The sequence below is a fragment of the Esox lucius genome, chromosome 16, assembly GCF_011004845.1.
Source record: "Esox lucius isolate fEsoLuc1 chromosome 16, fEsoLuc1.pri, whole genome shotgun sequence".
Classification (NCBI taxonomy): Eukaryota; Metazoa; Chordata; class Actinopteri; order Esociformes; family Esocidae; genus Esox; species Esox lucius.
In genome coordinates this window covers 744025-756290 of record NC_047584.1, presented here as the reverse complement: position 1 = coordinate 756290, position 12266 = coordinate 744025, and the positions used below count along the sequence as shown (strand labels likewise).

The 12266-nt window shown below is 44.3% G+C and overlaps 1 protein-coding gene across 13 annotated transcripts in view; it reads left to right on the top strand.

Annotated features, from left to right (window-relative positions):
• lmo7a (LIM domain 7a) overlaps window positions 1-12266 on the top strand; it is a 135423-nt gene that overhangs the window by 75980 nt on the left and 47177 nt on the right. For 12 of the 13 annotated variants that reach the window (XM_020045238.3, XM_034286799.1, XM_010904359.5 and 9 more), the window contains 2 exons: window positions 487-715; window positions 2761-3016. In XM_020045238.3, the coding sequence (XP_019900797.2) occupies window positions 487-715; window positions 2761-3016 (485 nt within the window). Of the gene's footprint in view, window positions 1-486; window positions 716-2760; window positions 3017-3549; window positions 3898-4405; window positions 4730-5323; window positions 5480-5963; window positions 6829-9721; window positions 9736-11530; window positions 11543-12266 lie in introns of all 13 variants that reach the window. The other variant, XM_034286808.1, reaches the window with a different exon arrangement.

Sequence of the window (12266 nt, the reverse complement as noted above, 5' to 3'; positions counted from 1 at the left end):
GCGCTTATGCTTAGCCATTCTTTAGACTGTAAATGGGTATCATAGTTGTCATCATCACACAGAGCATGGCCAACTGGCCTGTGTTTATGTGACTCAGGAAACCTCTTAAGCGTTAGAGTTGCAGTCATCAGAAGCGCACGTGGGTGGTATGTGTGAGTGTTTGCACATTTGTGTGTGAGTGAGCTCATTTATGTCGGTGCACAGTAAGTTAGGCACATTTTGTGACTGCGGTGAATGACATGGTCAGGTTTTCAAAAAGTGCACTAGCACCACAGGTGTGCGTGTGTGTCATGGGTATGTGTTGTCACAAACCGGTAGAAGATAACTCTTAGGAGCTACATGACTAAAACACAGGTCACACTGTCTTTCAAATTGTGTGCTGCGTTTGAGTGTGCGTGTGATGAGTTTGAGTGTGAGTGTGCTAGTTTGAGTGTGCTTGCTTGAGTTTGAGTGTGTGTGCTGAGTTTGAATGTGTGTTTCTTGCAGGCACTTGAATCGCCCAGCCAAAGAGCGAGCAGCAGCAGCTTGAGAGAAAGAGACAGTGGTTTCAGAGAAAGCTGGTGCTGTGACAGAGAGGAGAAGGAGGATATATTTCCTGTACTGAGAGAAGGAGGAGGAGTTCACAGGATAGAGGACTCCTTGGATAGCTTGGACTCCCTGGGTTCAAGACCACAAAGCAGATCCTCTGACAACATACTCAAAGGCAGCAGCGAAGGTATGGACACATAATACAACACATTTCAATCTTAATCGGACAGGACCCGAGTTGTGATTGGAATGCTTTTACATGCACACGCCTGTCAGTCTCAATATCCAACCTCCATTGGATATGTGTGTCTATTTTGTTATTCTTTGCTTTTTGCTTTTGGCAGAATATTTTTAGCATCTCTATATTTCATGTTCTTGAATGGTAGTGATATTGTTTGATGGAATTTGAAGGGAACCTTTTTTCTGATTATTTTGAGATTATAAATGAAATTCAAACCAAGCAGGTTTATTTTAGTGAACCTGATCGTTGTTGACATTTCATAGTATGTGGAATAGTTTATTGGATCAGAGTCCCGCAACGAACACAGACCTTTCACATTTTCATAATACAATATATGGCTCTAACAGTTAAGTGTTTTTAGAGACAGTTGAAGGCAAGCTATCTATAATAAGAAACAATATGCTGCCCTCTAGTGGTTGATAAATACAATAGAACTGAATGTTTTTCTCCACGACTAAACCATACTGTAGGAAGAACAGTGTTTGACACAAATGCCTGTTTGCTAATTCTATTTAAGTTATTTTCATGAGATTGAGGTTTTGGCTTGGACTGAAACGGGTTGTTAGTTTTTGGGAACTGTGGTTCCCAAAGCAGGTCAGTAATTGCAGTGAGACTTGGCCCACCCTGTGAGAATCAGTCCAGTGAGACATTCCAGAGGCTTTCACACCAGCCTATAAATGAAGAAATGAATGGGTATTAGGCCTCTGACTACTTTGCTACTGGGGTGTGTTTTATGATGTCAAAGGTTTAGAATGTAATATGTATGAAAATGTTACATGCAGTGACTTTGGAAAGTATTCTGACCCCTTCAGTGTTTTTGCATTTTGTTATGTTATAAACCTGAATTTATAATTGCTTACACGCCAGACCATGTAAGCGGAGCTGCCCAAAAAAAGCAAATTTTTCTAACTGAGTGAGTGACCAAGTGAGTGACTGACTGACTACCCTTTGTTAAATAGCGTAGTGGTTAGAGACACAGACTCTCACGCAGGGGACCAGTGTTTGAGCCTCTCTGCAGTCAAAGCAAAATATCCATTAGGATTTGTTCAGGATAGACAAAAACTGTCCACACCCTTCAGAAGTTACTTTATAGTAGGTCTAAAATCGAATTGTTTGCGATTATATTCCGACTATTTCTGGTGGAATTTCAAAGTACGCATCTGTGCATGCTTTTTGGGGTAACCTAATATACAGGACCTCACAAACCCTTGGGCAGTAGAAGAGGATGGGTTTCCATGTAGATAGGCCCACTAGTAAACCTGCTACTGGCTAATAAGCTGTTATAACGGCCAGTACAGTTCATAGGTGCTATTTGTGGTTGAAGTAAACTTAATAAGAAACGTTAGTCAGTTTAACACAATGCCTAATGGCGTCTAGCGAAATGTTCTAATTTGGCGTGATGTTTATGTGTGACAAAATTATCTAATGTTGAGATGCGATACAGACATATGGCATGCGTATAGCTTTGGGGCGTAGTGGTTAACGACACGGCCACTCACATGGGAGACCCAGGTTTGAATCCACTGAGAAAACAATATTTATCCCATCTAATCATGGCCTGGCGGATCTAGGCTTGCCTGGTTCCTTTTCTTGTTTTGCTACTTGAATGCAAGTTCCAGCTTTGGCTTGGCCATTCAAGGACATTTTCAGACTTGTTTTCTCTTGGCTGTGTGCTTCATATCATTGTCATACTGAAAGAGGAATCTTCGCTCCTGTGTGCTATAGATCAGGTTTTCTACAAGGACCTCTTGTCAGAGGAGTGTTTATTTATTTTTTTTACAATATTTTTCCAGGGATGTTGATTGTCGACCATTCTCTTTTCTAGTAATGACATGTCTTCAATTGCGGTTTTGCCAGGTCAGGGATTCGATACACAAACCTTTGATTTACTGGTCAGATGCGCTAGGCTACCTGCCACTCCTTTTATCCCCCCCCGCCCCCAACAATTTATTTTCTCTGACCCCTCATTCCGTGTCTCTTGTACCCCCCAGGTTGTGGGAGTGACGCGGAGGCAGATTCAGACTTCAGGATGGCCGGGGACAGTAACAAGGATTTGCTGCACTACCGTCGGTCATTGGTCATCACACCGAAAACAACTACCCAGTTTAACCAGTTCCTGCCCACCAAGGACAAGCCAGCAGCCTACATGCCAGCGCCGCTCCGCAAGAAACGGGCAGAGCACCATGAGGACAATCGCCGGAGCTGGGCCAGTCCTATGTTCACAGAGGAGGATGGTACCTTTACAAGGTAGCAGTCAGACACACACCTGTAGCCTAAACACAATAAATAAACTCAAGTGTTTGTCCACAGGGGATGCTGACCTAGCAAATCCCTTCAGGTCTGCAAAGGGTCAATGGAAGTGTAACATTTTTATTTAATCTGGTCACTGGTTTCTCAACGGTTAAATCATCCAGAGCAATTCCAATGTAATTGCATGAGGTGATTCGGGATCCTTCTATCAATAAATATATTGGGTATCATGCCAATTCATGCCACCTAGCACTTTTATAGGCACATTTTATAAGACAGCTCGTTTTCCTTAACCTGGAAGAAAACTTGCACTGGATTGGGAATGTAAAATATGGTTTAAATGTATGCCCTGACTCGTACCTGTCCTTAAACACTCCTCTCCCTATCATCTCCATTGTCTATCTGTCTGCTGGTTGGTTGGTTGGTTGGGTGTTTCCTATGTATTCGTGAATGATTGTGGATTTGGTTGTGTGTTTGCACTGTACCATCACAACCACCTGTTTCGATTGACCATTGAACACTGACTCCAGTGAGACCAGGCCGGAATCCTCCAACGGAAGCGCATCCCGGAATTCAATGCCACCAGCTGGAATGCTGTGGGTTTATGAGTACGAGAGTGGCAGTGACGATGAGTCAGATGCTGAGAGGCCAGATCCTGATCTTGTTCTGGACGACCTGGCTAGCCGACGCTTCCATAGCCCCTCTCAAGCACTGCCTACCAACTTCGCAGTACCCATTAACCCTTTGGATGCTGGGAATGCTACTAGGTTAAAAGGAAAGGGAGGAGGGGTTTCAATGGAGAGAGGAGGGACCTGGCCAATGGTCACAGTGACCACAAACACAAATGTACCACCGCAGCAGACTGTGACCTGCCTCAGGTCAGAACGCCCGATGACCGTTTGACTTAAAAGAGAGATTCAAAAGCACATTTGTTATGCATGTCTTGACTGACCGAGTGTGTGAAAAAAAATTAATGACAATGAGTGCGTGACTGAATTTGCATGGTTTTGTAGAAATATAAATGTAGCTGCCTACTTTGGTTTTAAGTTTGAGGCTGCTTCTAACTGTTTTGGACTTTGAAGTGTTTTTGTGTTCTTTGATTTAGTTTTTTTTGCTCGTTACTTTTGCAGTTGGTGTCTCAGTTTTCCCATTTCATTAACTTGATTTCACTGATTTGAAACATACTTTTTTTGCTTGTCTTTTGTTTAGATTGTTCTTTGTTTTCTAGCCTTTGCCCTAGTGCTCTCTTTTGCAATTGCGTGTTGTGTACCTGAGGACATTCCAAACGCAATACGCTTTTTGCTCTGCCTGTGATTGGTTGTTTGTACTTTCTGATAAAACCTTTCCACTCACTCACCCAATTGGCTGCCCTCTCTTGAGCTGCAGCAGTGGGCCAAAAACGCAGATGTGCTCCCCCAAGCATCAGATGAGCTCAGTGAGGGCAGACCACCACCGCCCTCTCTCCGCCGACAGCCTCCTCCAACAGATGTATGATGATTCTGAGGACGAGGAAGATGAAGTTGGGTACGCAGACCCTGTCGAGGATGACTTGTACGCTCGCAAAGTGGGCCCGTTGCCCAAGGTACCCGCCGACGTGTCATATGACAGGTTCCTGCCCAAGTTCTGGTCACCTGAGGAGGATGCCCACGTGCAGAAGATCAAACTAGGATCTCAGAGTAGACCCTGGTACAAAAAGATCCAGGGTTTCAGGTCGGTGGACCAACTGACAGGGCTAATGTTAAAGACCACATGTATACATACATACATACCCACCGTAACAAACATGTAATGTCATTATTGAATGCCGTTCCCTTCAATTCATATATTCAATACTATAAATGACACATTTTGTAAATGACATACTATTTAAGTACATACTATGTCAGCATTTACAAACCGCACACATCTTGTTATTACTCTTTCTTCAATTCACAGTTTGTAATGGCACAGCCCATGCTTATAGTAATAATTTATAACTATTGTTATTCTTTCTATCATAGTTTCCAGCTTTTATGTCTTTAAACTGTGTCTTAGAAGATTTAGTTTAAAACCCCTATTTGGTTTTGTTGGTTAATGCATGTGATTCTAACCTCAGTCGTAAAGCCTTGACTTGATTAATTTGTTGGGTCTGCGCTACGGTGGGGCATTGCTTTACTCTACTTTTAAACTACACCACTGTATTGATTCTAACTGTCTAACCTTTTTCTCTCTCTCCCCATTTCTCCCTAAACTTGCCCAACGGTACCTTTCCTTTCTTTTTCCTCTTACTTCCTGTTATTCCTCCTAAAACCCTGCTGGCTATAGCCGGAAGAAGTCTAGTGGCTCATCCTCAGAGGAATCGGACTGTGACATCAGTCCCTGGCTCTCCTCAGCTTCTCCCCCGTCTGACCCCTCCCCTTACTCCCACCCCCATGCACCGGAAGGCCCCACCTACACCAGCCACCTGGCTGCAAGTCAAAGGTCGATACAGCTGCTCGATTGATTGTGAAAGCACAGGCGCTCTATAGTGTTCTGGAGCATTGCCTTTAAAGGGCAGGAGATCTGATTAGCTGCCCTTTCATTTACTAACAGTGATACTGTGTCAAGCTATTAACATTGCCTTAACATTCCTTGTAGAGCATTTGGTCTTGAGAGTTCTACCCTTTTAACTAAGGTAATATTGCACTGCTTTTTTGCTGATTAGACAAATTGGACACAGTTTATACTGTATGTTAAGATATTGTACTGTATTTGCCAAGCACTACCAATTTTAATTAGCTGCTATCGAATGCTGTTAAAGGCCCCCTGTTTGATACAGACCTGTTTGGAATCAAACGTAGCCTACTCTATTTTTGAAACAACTCTTCTACCTCTTTCTGTTCTCCTGTTCTACTTGCATCAAACTTATCAAACTTCTTTCCTCTGTTCTGTCTTCCTGCTCCCCTGTCCCTTTTTACTTCTCTAGTTCACACAGCACTCAGCCACTGCACACTGCCCCCTACAATCTCCTCAAAAAACAAATTACCAACATTCCATACTTTGAGCTCCCCCCGGTGGTATTCCCCCCAGTTGACCCCACCTCAGGCCCCCGGCTGTTGAGATGCGAGAAGCATCACCTCCTGGGGCGTGAAAACCCCTTGGAGCACCCCGACCCATTGGACAAGTCCCTGGCGAGTATCTTCCCTGACCTGGAAAACGATGACATGTTTGCACGGCGAACTCACGCCATCCACTCCAACACGGATCTGGTCATGCTGAAGACCCGGGTATGCAACGCAAACTCCTGGTCCGGGCAGCTCAGCACGTCAGACCCCCAGCTCAACATCATTACCCAACTGCAAAGGCCGGGCAAGGGTGGGAAGACCGTTGTCACGGACAATGAGCAGGATGACAACGTCCTTCGAAAAGTCAAACCACCCCAAGGTAGTCAGCGGCTGAACCCGCGTTTGGGTGCAGCCGACAGCTACAGCCCAATGCTAATCCCTGAGCCATGGGAACTGCCCTCTATGCTCCAGGCTCGGCTCCTCTGCCCCCCCTCACCTTTGACCAGGGAAGAGAAAACAGAGGACAGGGATAGCCGGGGGAAAAGAGGGGATGGTGACGAACACCCCAAAACGGATGACATGCTGTTGAGGAAGTTTGGTGTAATGCTCACTGTGGGGGTGGGGACAGTGCATATCCAAGGGCAGGGGTCATGCCCAGGTAAATTGGCTAGTCAGAAGGGCCCGTCAGTGCCAATTTCCTGTAGGGAGAGTGATCTGAAGAAGATGGTGGCAATTAGGGAAGCAAGTAGGCTGAGACACAAAAAAAGGATGATGATCGAGAGATTAGCTTTCCTGAATTCTTAGGAACTGAAATGGCCGAAAATAGGCAACAACACCAATTCAGTGCTGATGTCGCTCAGTACAAAAATTATATGGCACGCCAAACCTTATACCTTATAGTGTATTATATTTGGTCAGAGCTACATAGGGCTACTATTTACAGCTCTGTTCAAAAGTAATACATTACATACTGTAAGTTGTCACAAGAGGAAGAGCATCACATCTCTGGGCTGTGAGTAGCTGGGTAGTTGTTGTTTCTTTATTTCATTTGTCTTAATTAAACACTGCTCTCCCCACAACAAAACAGGTGCATCCTGTACTAGTTTGAAGATATTGAAAAAGACTGACTTGCACTGTATTTTGAACACACAAACCCAGTGGTGGAAATGTATCAAAATTATCCCAGAGTATTCTAGGCGGTCATTGATTAAATGTTTGAAACCTCAGTTTTTGAGAAATTGAATTAATTGATTGTGTTAGAATAAAAAAATCACTTAGTTTAGCCAGGTTGTGGTCTTTTCTGAAACACTACATGTTATATAATTCTTAGGATTTTAATGCAACCTCAAGTGAATGACCTTTCTGTAGAACTGGTACAACTACTTCTAACCTTTTCTTGAAGTGCTATTTCCAAATACTCAACTGCATGATTTACACATACTCTTCCCTCAGAGTTAACACAAAAAAACTACACGGTTTTACATGATGATATTTGCCTGTGATTTGAGAAATACTCTGTCTAATGCTTAATAAAAAGAAGCTAAAACAGAACAATCGCTATTGTGATAGAATCCATTGGAGGTGGTTGGCAGATGGCAAAGAATGACTAATACCTGTCTTTGCCTTGGAACAACATCAGGGAACTTCACACTGACTTGGGGAGCTGAGAGCAGAATGGGCACACTGGTGTGAAAATGGTATGAAATTTAGTAAGATTTTTATGTATAACCAAGGGTATTGAAGCCAAGCTTGCTCTTATTTATGGATGCACATAAAACATTAGGGCATGGTAGAGGCTGTCAACAGTCTGTTGGGCATGGTTGGGCATGGTGGCAAACAACAGTACACTGGAACTTTTCTTTCACTGATCTTATGGACATGTCACAATTTTGTAGGTGCTCACTTAAAAATTTCAGTTGTGTGGGGTTGGGGGTGTTTCATTTTAGGGGTCATTAGTATATTTTCCTCATTAGATTAGATTCAAATGTATTGTCATTGAACAAGTACAAGTACAGTACAACGAAATGCAGTTAAATATTTACTATTTCCTTCCTACACCAGTAAATGTTTTGTTCTCTGTGATGAATACTGCACTGACATTTAAATACTTTAAAACCAGACTTGGGTTCAGAATACAATGAAATACTTTGACTGTGCTCCATTGACTTTGCCTAGCGCTATGGATCTTACAGAAAATTCTCAAAAGTGCAAACCTGTCACTTAAGGCACTGATAGGCGAGCTGTGGTAAACTGTGATGTGAAGTAGATTTACTGGCATATGATTGTGATTACAGAATGGAAACTTTTTTAAACCAAAACACAAAATATCTTTATGATAGAGGCCCAGCACGAGCACACCACCCATTGTGAGGCTGGGGTGCAAACGCACACACCTCCTGCACCCCTGATAGTTACGCTCATGAATCATACTATAATGTACACCAATTACCCATAACATTATGACCATCTACCTAATATTGTGTAGGTCCCCGCCAAAGCCGCCCTGAACCTTCGAGGCATGGACTCCACTAGACCTCTGAAGGTGTGCTGTGGTATCTGGCACCAAGATGTTAGCAGCAGATCCTTTAAGTCCTGTAAGATGCGAGGTGGGGCCTCCATGGATTGGACCTGTTGATCCAGCACATCCCACAGATGCTCAATTGGATTGAGATCTAGGGAATTTGGAGGCCAAGTCAACACCTTGAACTCGTTATTGTGTTCCTCAAACCATTCCTGAACCATTTTTGTTTTGTGGCAGGGCGCATTATCCTGCTGAAAGAGGCCAATGCCATCAAAGTAAACCGTTGCCATGAAAGGGTGCACAAGGTCTGCAACAATGCTCAGATAGGTACGTGTCATTGCCCAAAGCATCACACTGCCTCCGCCAGCTTGCCTCCTTTCCATAGTGCGTCCTGGTGCCATGTGTTCTCCAGGTAAGCGATGCACACGCACCCAGCCATCCACATTATGTAAAAGAAAATGTGATTCATCAGACCAGGTCACCTTCTTCCATTGCTCCGTGGTCCAGTTCTGATGCTCACGTACCCATTATAGGCACTTTCGGTAATGGACAGGGGTCAGCATGGGCACCATGACTGGTTAGCGGCTACGCGGCCCCATATGCAGCTAACTGCAAAGCACGGTGTTCTGACACCTTTTTATCAGTACCAGCATTAACTTTTTCAGCAATTTGAGCTACAGTAGCTCGTCTGTTGGATCAGACCACACGGGCCACGTGTATCAATCTGCTTTGGCTACCCATGACCCTGTCACCAGTTTTCCTTCCTTGGACCACTTTTGCTAGGTATTAACCACTGCAGACCGGGAACACCCCACAAGGGCTGCAGTTCTGGAGATGCTCTGACCCAGTCGTCTAGCCATCACAATTTGGCCCTTGTCAAAGTCTCTCAGATCCTTATGCATTCCCATTTTTCCTGCTTCTAACACATCAACTTTGAGGACAGAATGTTCACTTGCTGCCTAATATATCCCACCCACTGACAGGTGCCATGATAACAAGATTATCAGTGTTTCTCACTTCACCTGTCATTGGTCATAATGTTATGGCTGGTTGGTGTAAGTTTCACAGAAAACAAACATGAAAACCAAGATGCTGAAATTCTTAATTTCTGTGTTAGGAAGAAAGTTGATGCCTGCTACTTGGATTCCATGGCAATAGATAAAACAGATTTAGTACACACACATAGATGATGTATATACACACTTTCTCACATACATCATACTTTGCTCTCTGATACAAAACGGGCCATTTAAACTTCTGCCAAATGGAAATCCCCTGATGATGTTGCTGGCATCTCCAGTGATGACATCCGAGCTCTGGTCTCAAAGAACGGACTACTGAAACTACAAGAACACACACTCACCTTAGGTCAAAGGAAGGTAACTCAAACTGCCACACTAATGCCTTCAATTAAAAGGAATATAAAACCCCAAGAGACCGCTATAGTCTAGTTGTACTAGCTGAGAGTGTATTCCACTGACTATGAATTGCACTAAACAAAAATGTGTACATCCATGCTGTCATCCTTATCCTATTTGGATCTAACATCTCCCTAAAACGGTGGGTGGAAGTAGCCATCCCTTTCCCCAGACTTAAGATGAGATTAGATTCTACTTTATTGTTGTTGAACAGTACAAGTACAGTAGAGTGAAATGCAGTTTGCATCTAACCTGAAGTGCAAATAGAAGAGGGCAGGAAATATACAAGTATTAAGTGTATGTTACATTTATAGATGTGTAATGAAGGCAAATACAGTGCAAAATCTCAATTCTAAATGAGCAAAAGTCAAATAGGGGAGGGCAGAAAATATACAAATGTACAAGTCTCTTCATCTTCCGCTTCATCCGGGGCCGGGTCGCGGGGGCAGCAGTCTAAGCAGAGATGCCCAGACTTCCCTCTCCCCAGACACTTCCTCCAGCTCTTCTGGGGGGACACCGAGGCGTTCCCAGGCCAGCCGGGAGACATAGTCCCTCCAACGTGTCCTAGGTCTTCCCCGGGGTCTCCCCCCCCGGTGGGACGGGACCGGAACACATTCCCAGAAAGGCGTTCCGGAGGCATCCGAAACAGATGCCCAAGCCACCTCAGCTGACCCCTCCCGGGTGACCGAGCTTCTCACCCTATCTCTAAGAGATCGCCCAGCCACCCTGCGGAGAAAGCTCATTTCGGCCGCCTATATCCAGGATCTTGTCCTTTCGGTCATGACCCAAAGCTCATGACCATAGGTGAGAGTAGGAACGTAGATTGACCGGTAAATCGAGAGCTTCGCCTTGCGGCTCAGTTCTTTCTTCACCACGACAGACTGATACATCGACCGCATTACTGGAGGAGTTTAAGTAAATGTACAAGTATTAAGTATATGTATGTGCAAGTGAGAATGAATAGTTGATCGATGAGGCAAATGCAAGTACAAATGGCCATTCTGACTGTGTAATCGAGCAAATTGAAGGTGTAAGGTAGTCTGTGAAACTGATGTGCAGGGATAGCAGATAAATGCTTAACCGCCAATACTAACTGAAAGCATTAGCAGGAGTGGGAAACACCACCCAGGGGTTAAGGGTCACTTCATATATTGCAGGGGAAAGACATCTTTCCTGAATGTGACCTTTCTGTATGTGTGATTCTCTTCTCTGGTTCTCCTAGACCGCTCCAAAAGCACAACGTTGCTAGTGACGGGTGAGTTGTTTATGTGGGTACCCAGGAATGTGGCATGGTTGCGTTCACACTGGCCTCCCGCTCACCCAACTTCCATCCCACACAGCATCCTGCTGCCTCCATCCCTCCTCTTGCCTTTGTTTTGCTTTTCATTTACTAGCTCCCTTACTCTCTTGCTGACTGCTACAGCTGACAACAACACATTTCTGGGGGTTGAATAGCGCAGGGCTGAACCATGGGAGGGTGGGCACAGCCAGCTCTACAAATCTCCATAGACAAAGCCAAAAAGTCTAGATGAGGTGATTATACATACAGTGGGGAAAACAAGTATTTGATACACTGCCGATTATGCTGGTTTTCCTACTTACAAAGCATGTAGAGGTCTGTAATTTTTTGTCGTAGGTACACTTCAACTGTGAGAGACGTAATCTAAAACAAAAATCCAGAAAATCACATTGTATGATTTTTAAATAATGAATTAGCATTTTATTGCATGACATAAGTATTTGATCACCTACCAACCAGTAAGAATTCCGGCTCTCACAGACCTGTTAGTTTTTCTTTAAGAAGCCCTCCTGTTCTCCACTCATTACCTGTATTAACTGCACCTGTTTGAACTCGTTACCTGTATAAAAGACACCTGTCCACACACTCAATCAAACAGACTCCAACCTCTCCTCGATGGCCAAGACCAGAGAGCTGTGTAAGGGATAAAATTGTAGACCTGCACAAGGCTGGGATGGGCTACAGGACAATAGGCAAGCAGCTTGGTGAGAAGCGTAATTATTAGAAAATGGAAGAAGTTCAAGAAGACAGTCAATCTCCCTCGGTCTGGGGCTCCATGCAAGATCTCACCTCGTGGGGCATCAATGATCATGAGGAAGGTGAGGGATCAGCCCAGAACTACATGGCAGGACCTGGTCAATGACCTGAAGAGGGACTACATTCTCAAAGAAAACCATTAGTAACACACTACACCGTCATGGATTAAAATCCTGCAGCAACACGCAAGGTCCCCCTGCTCAAGCCAGCGCATGTCCAGGCCCGTCTG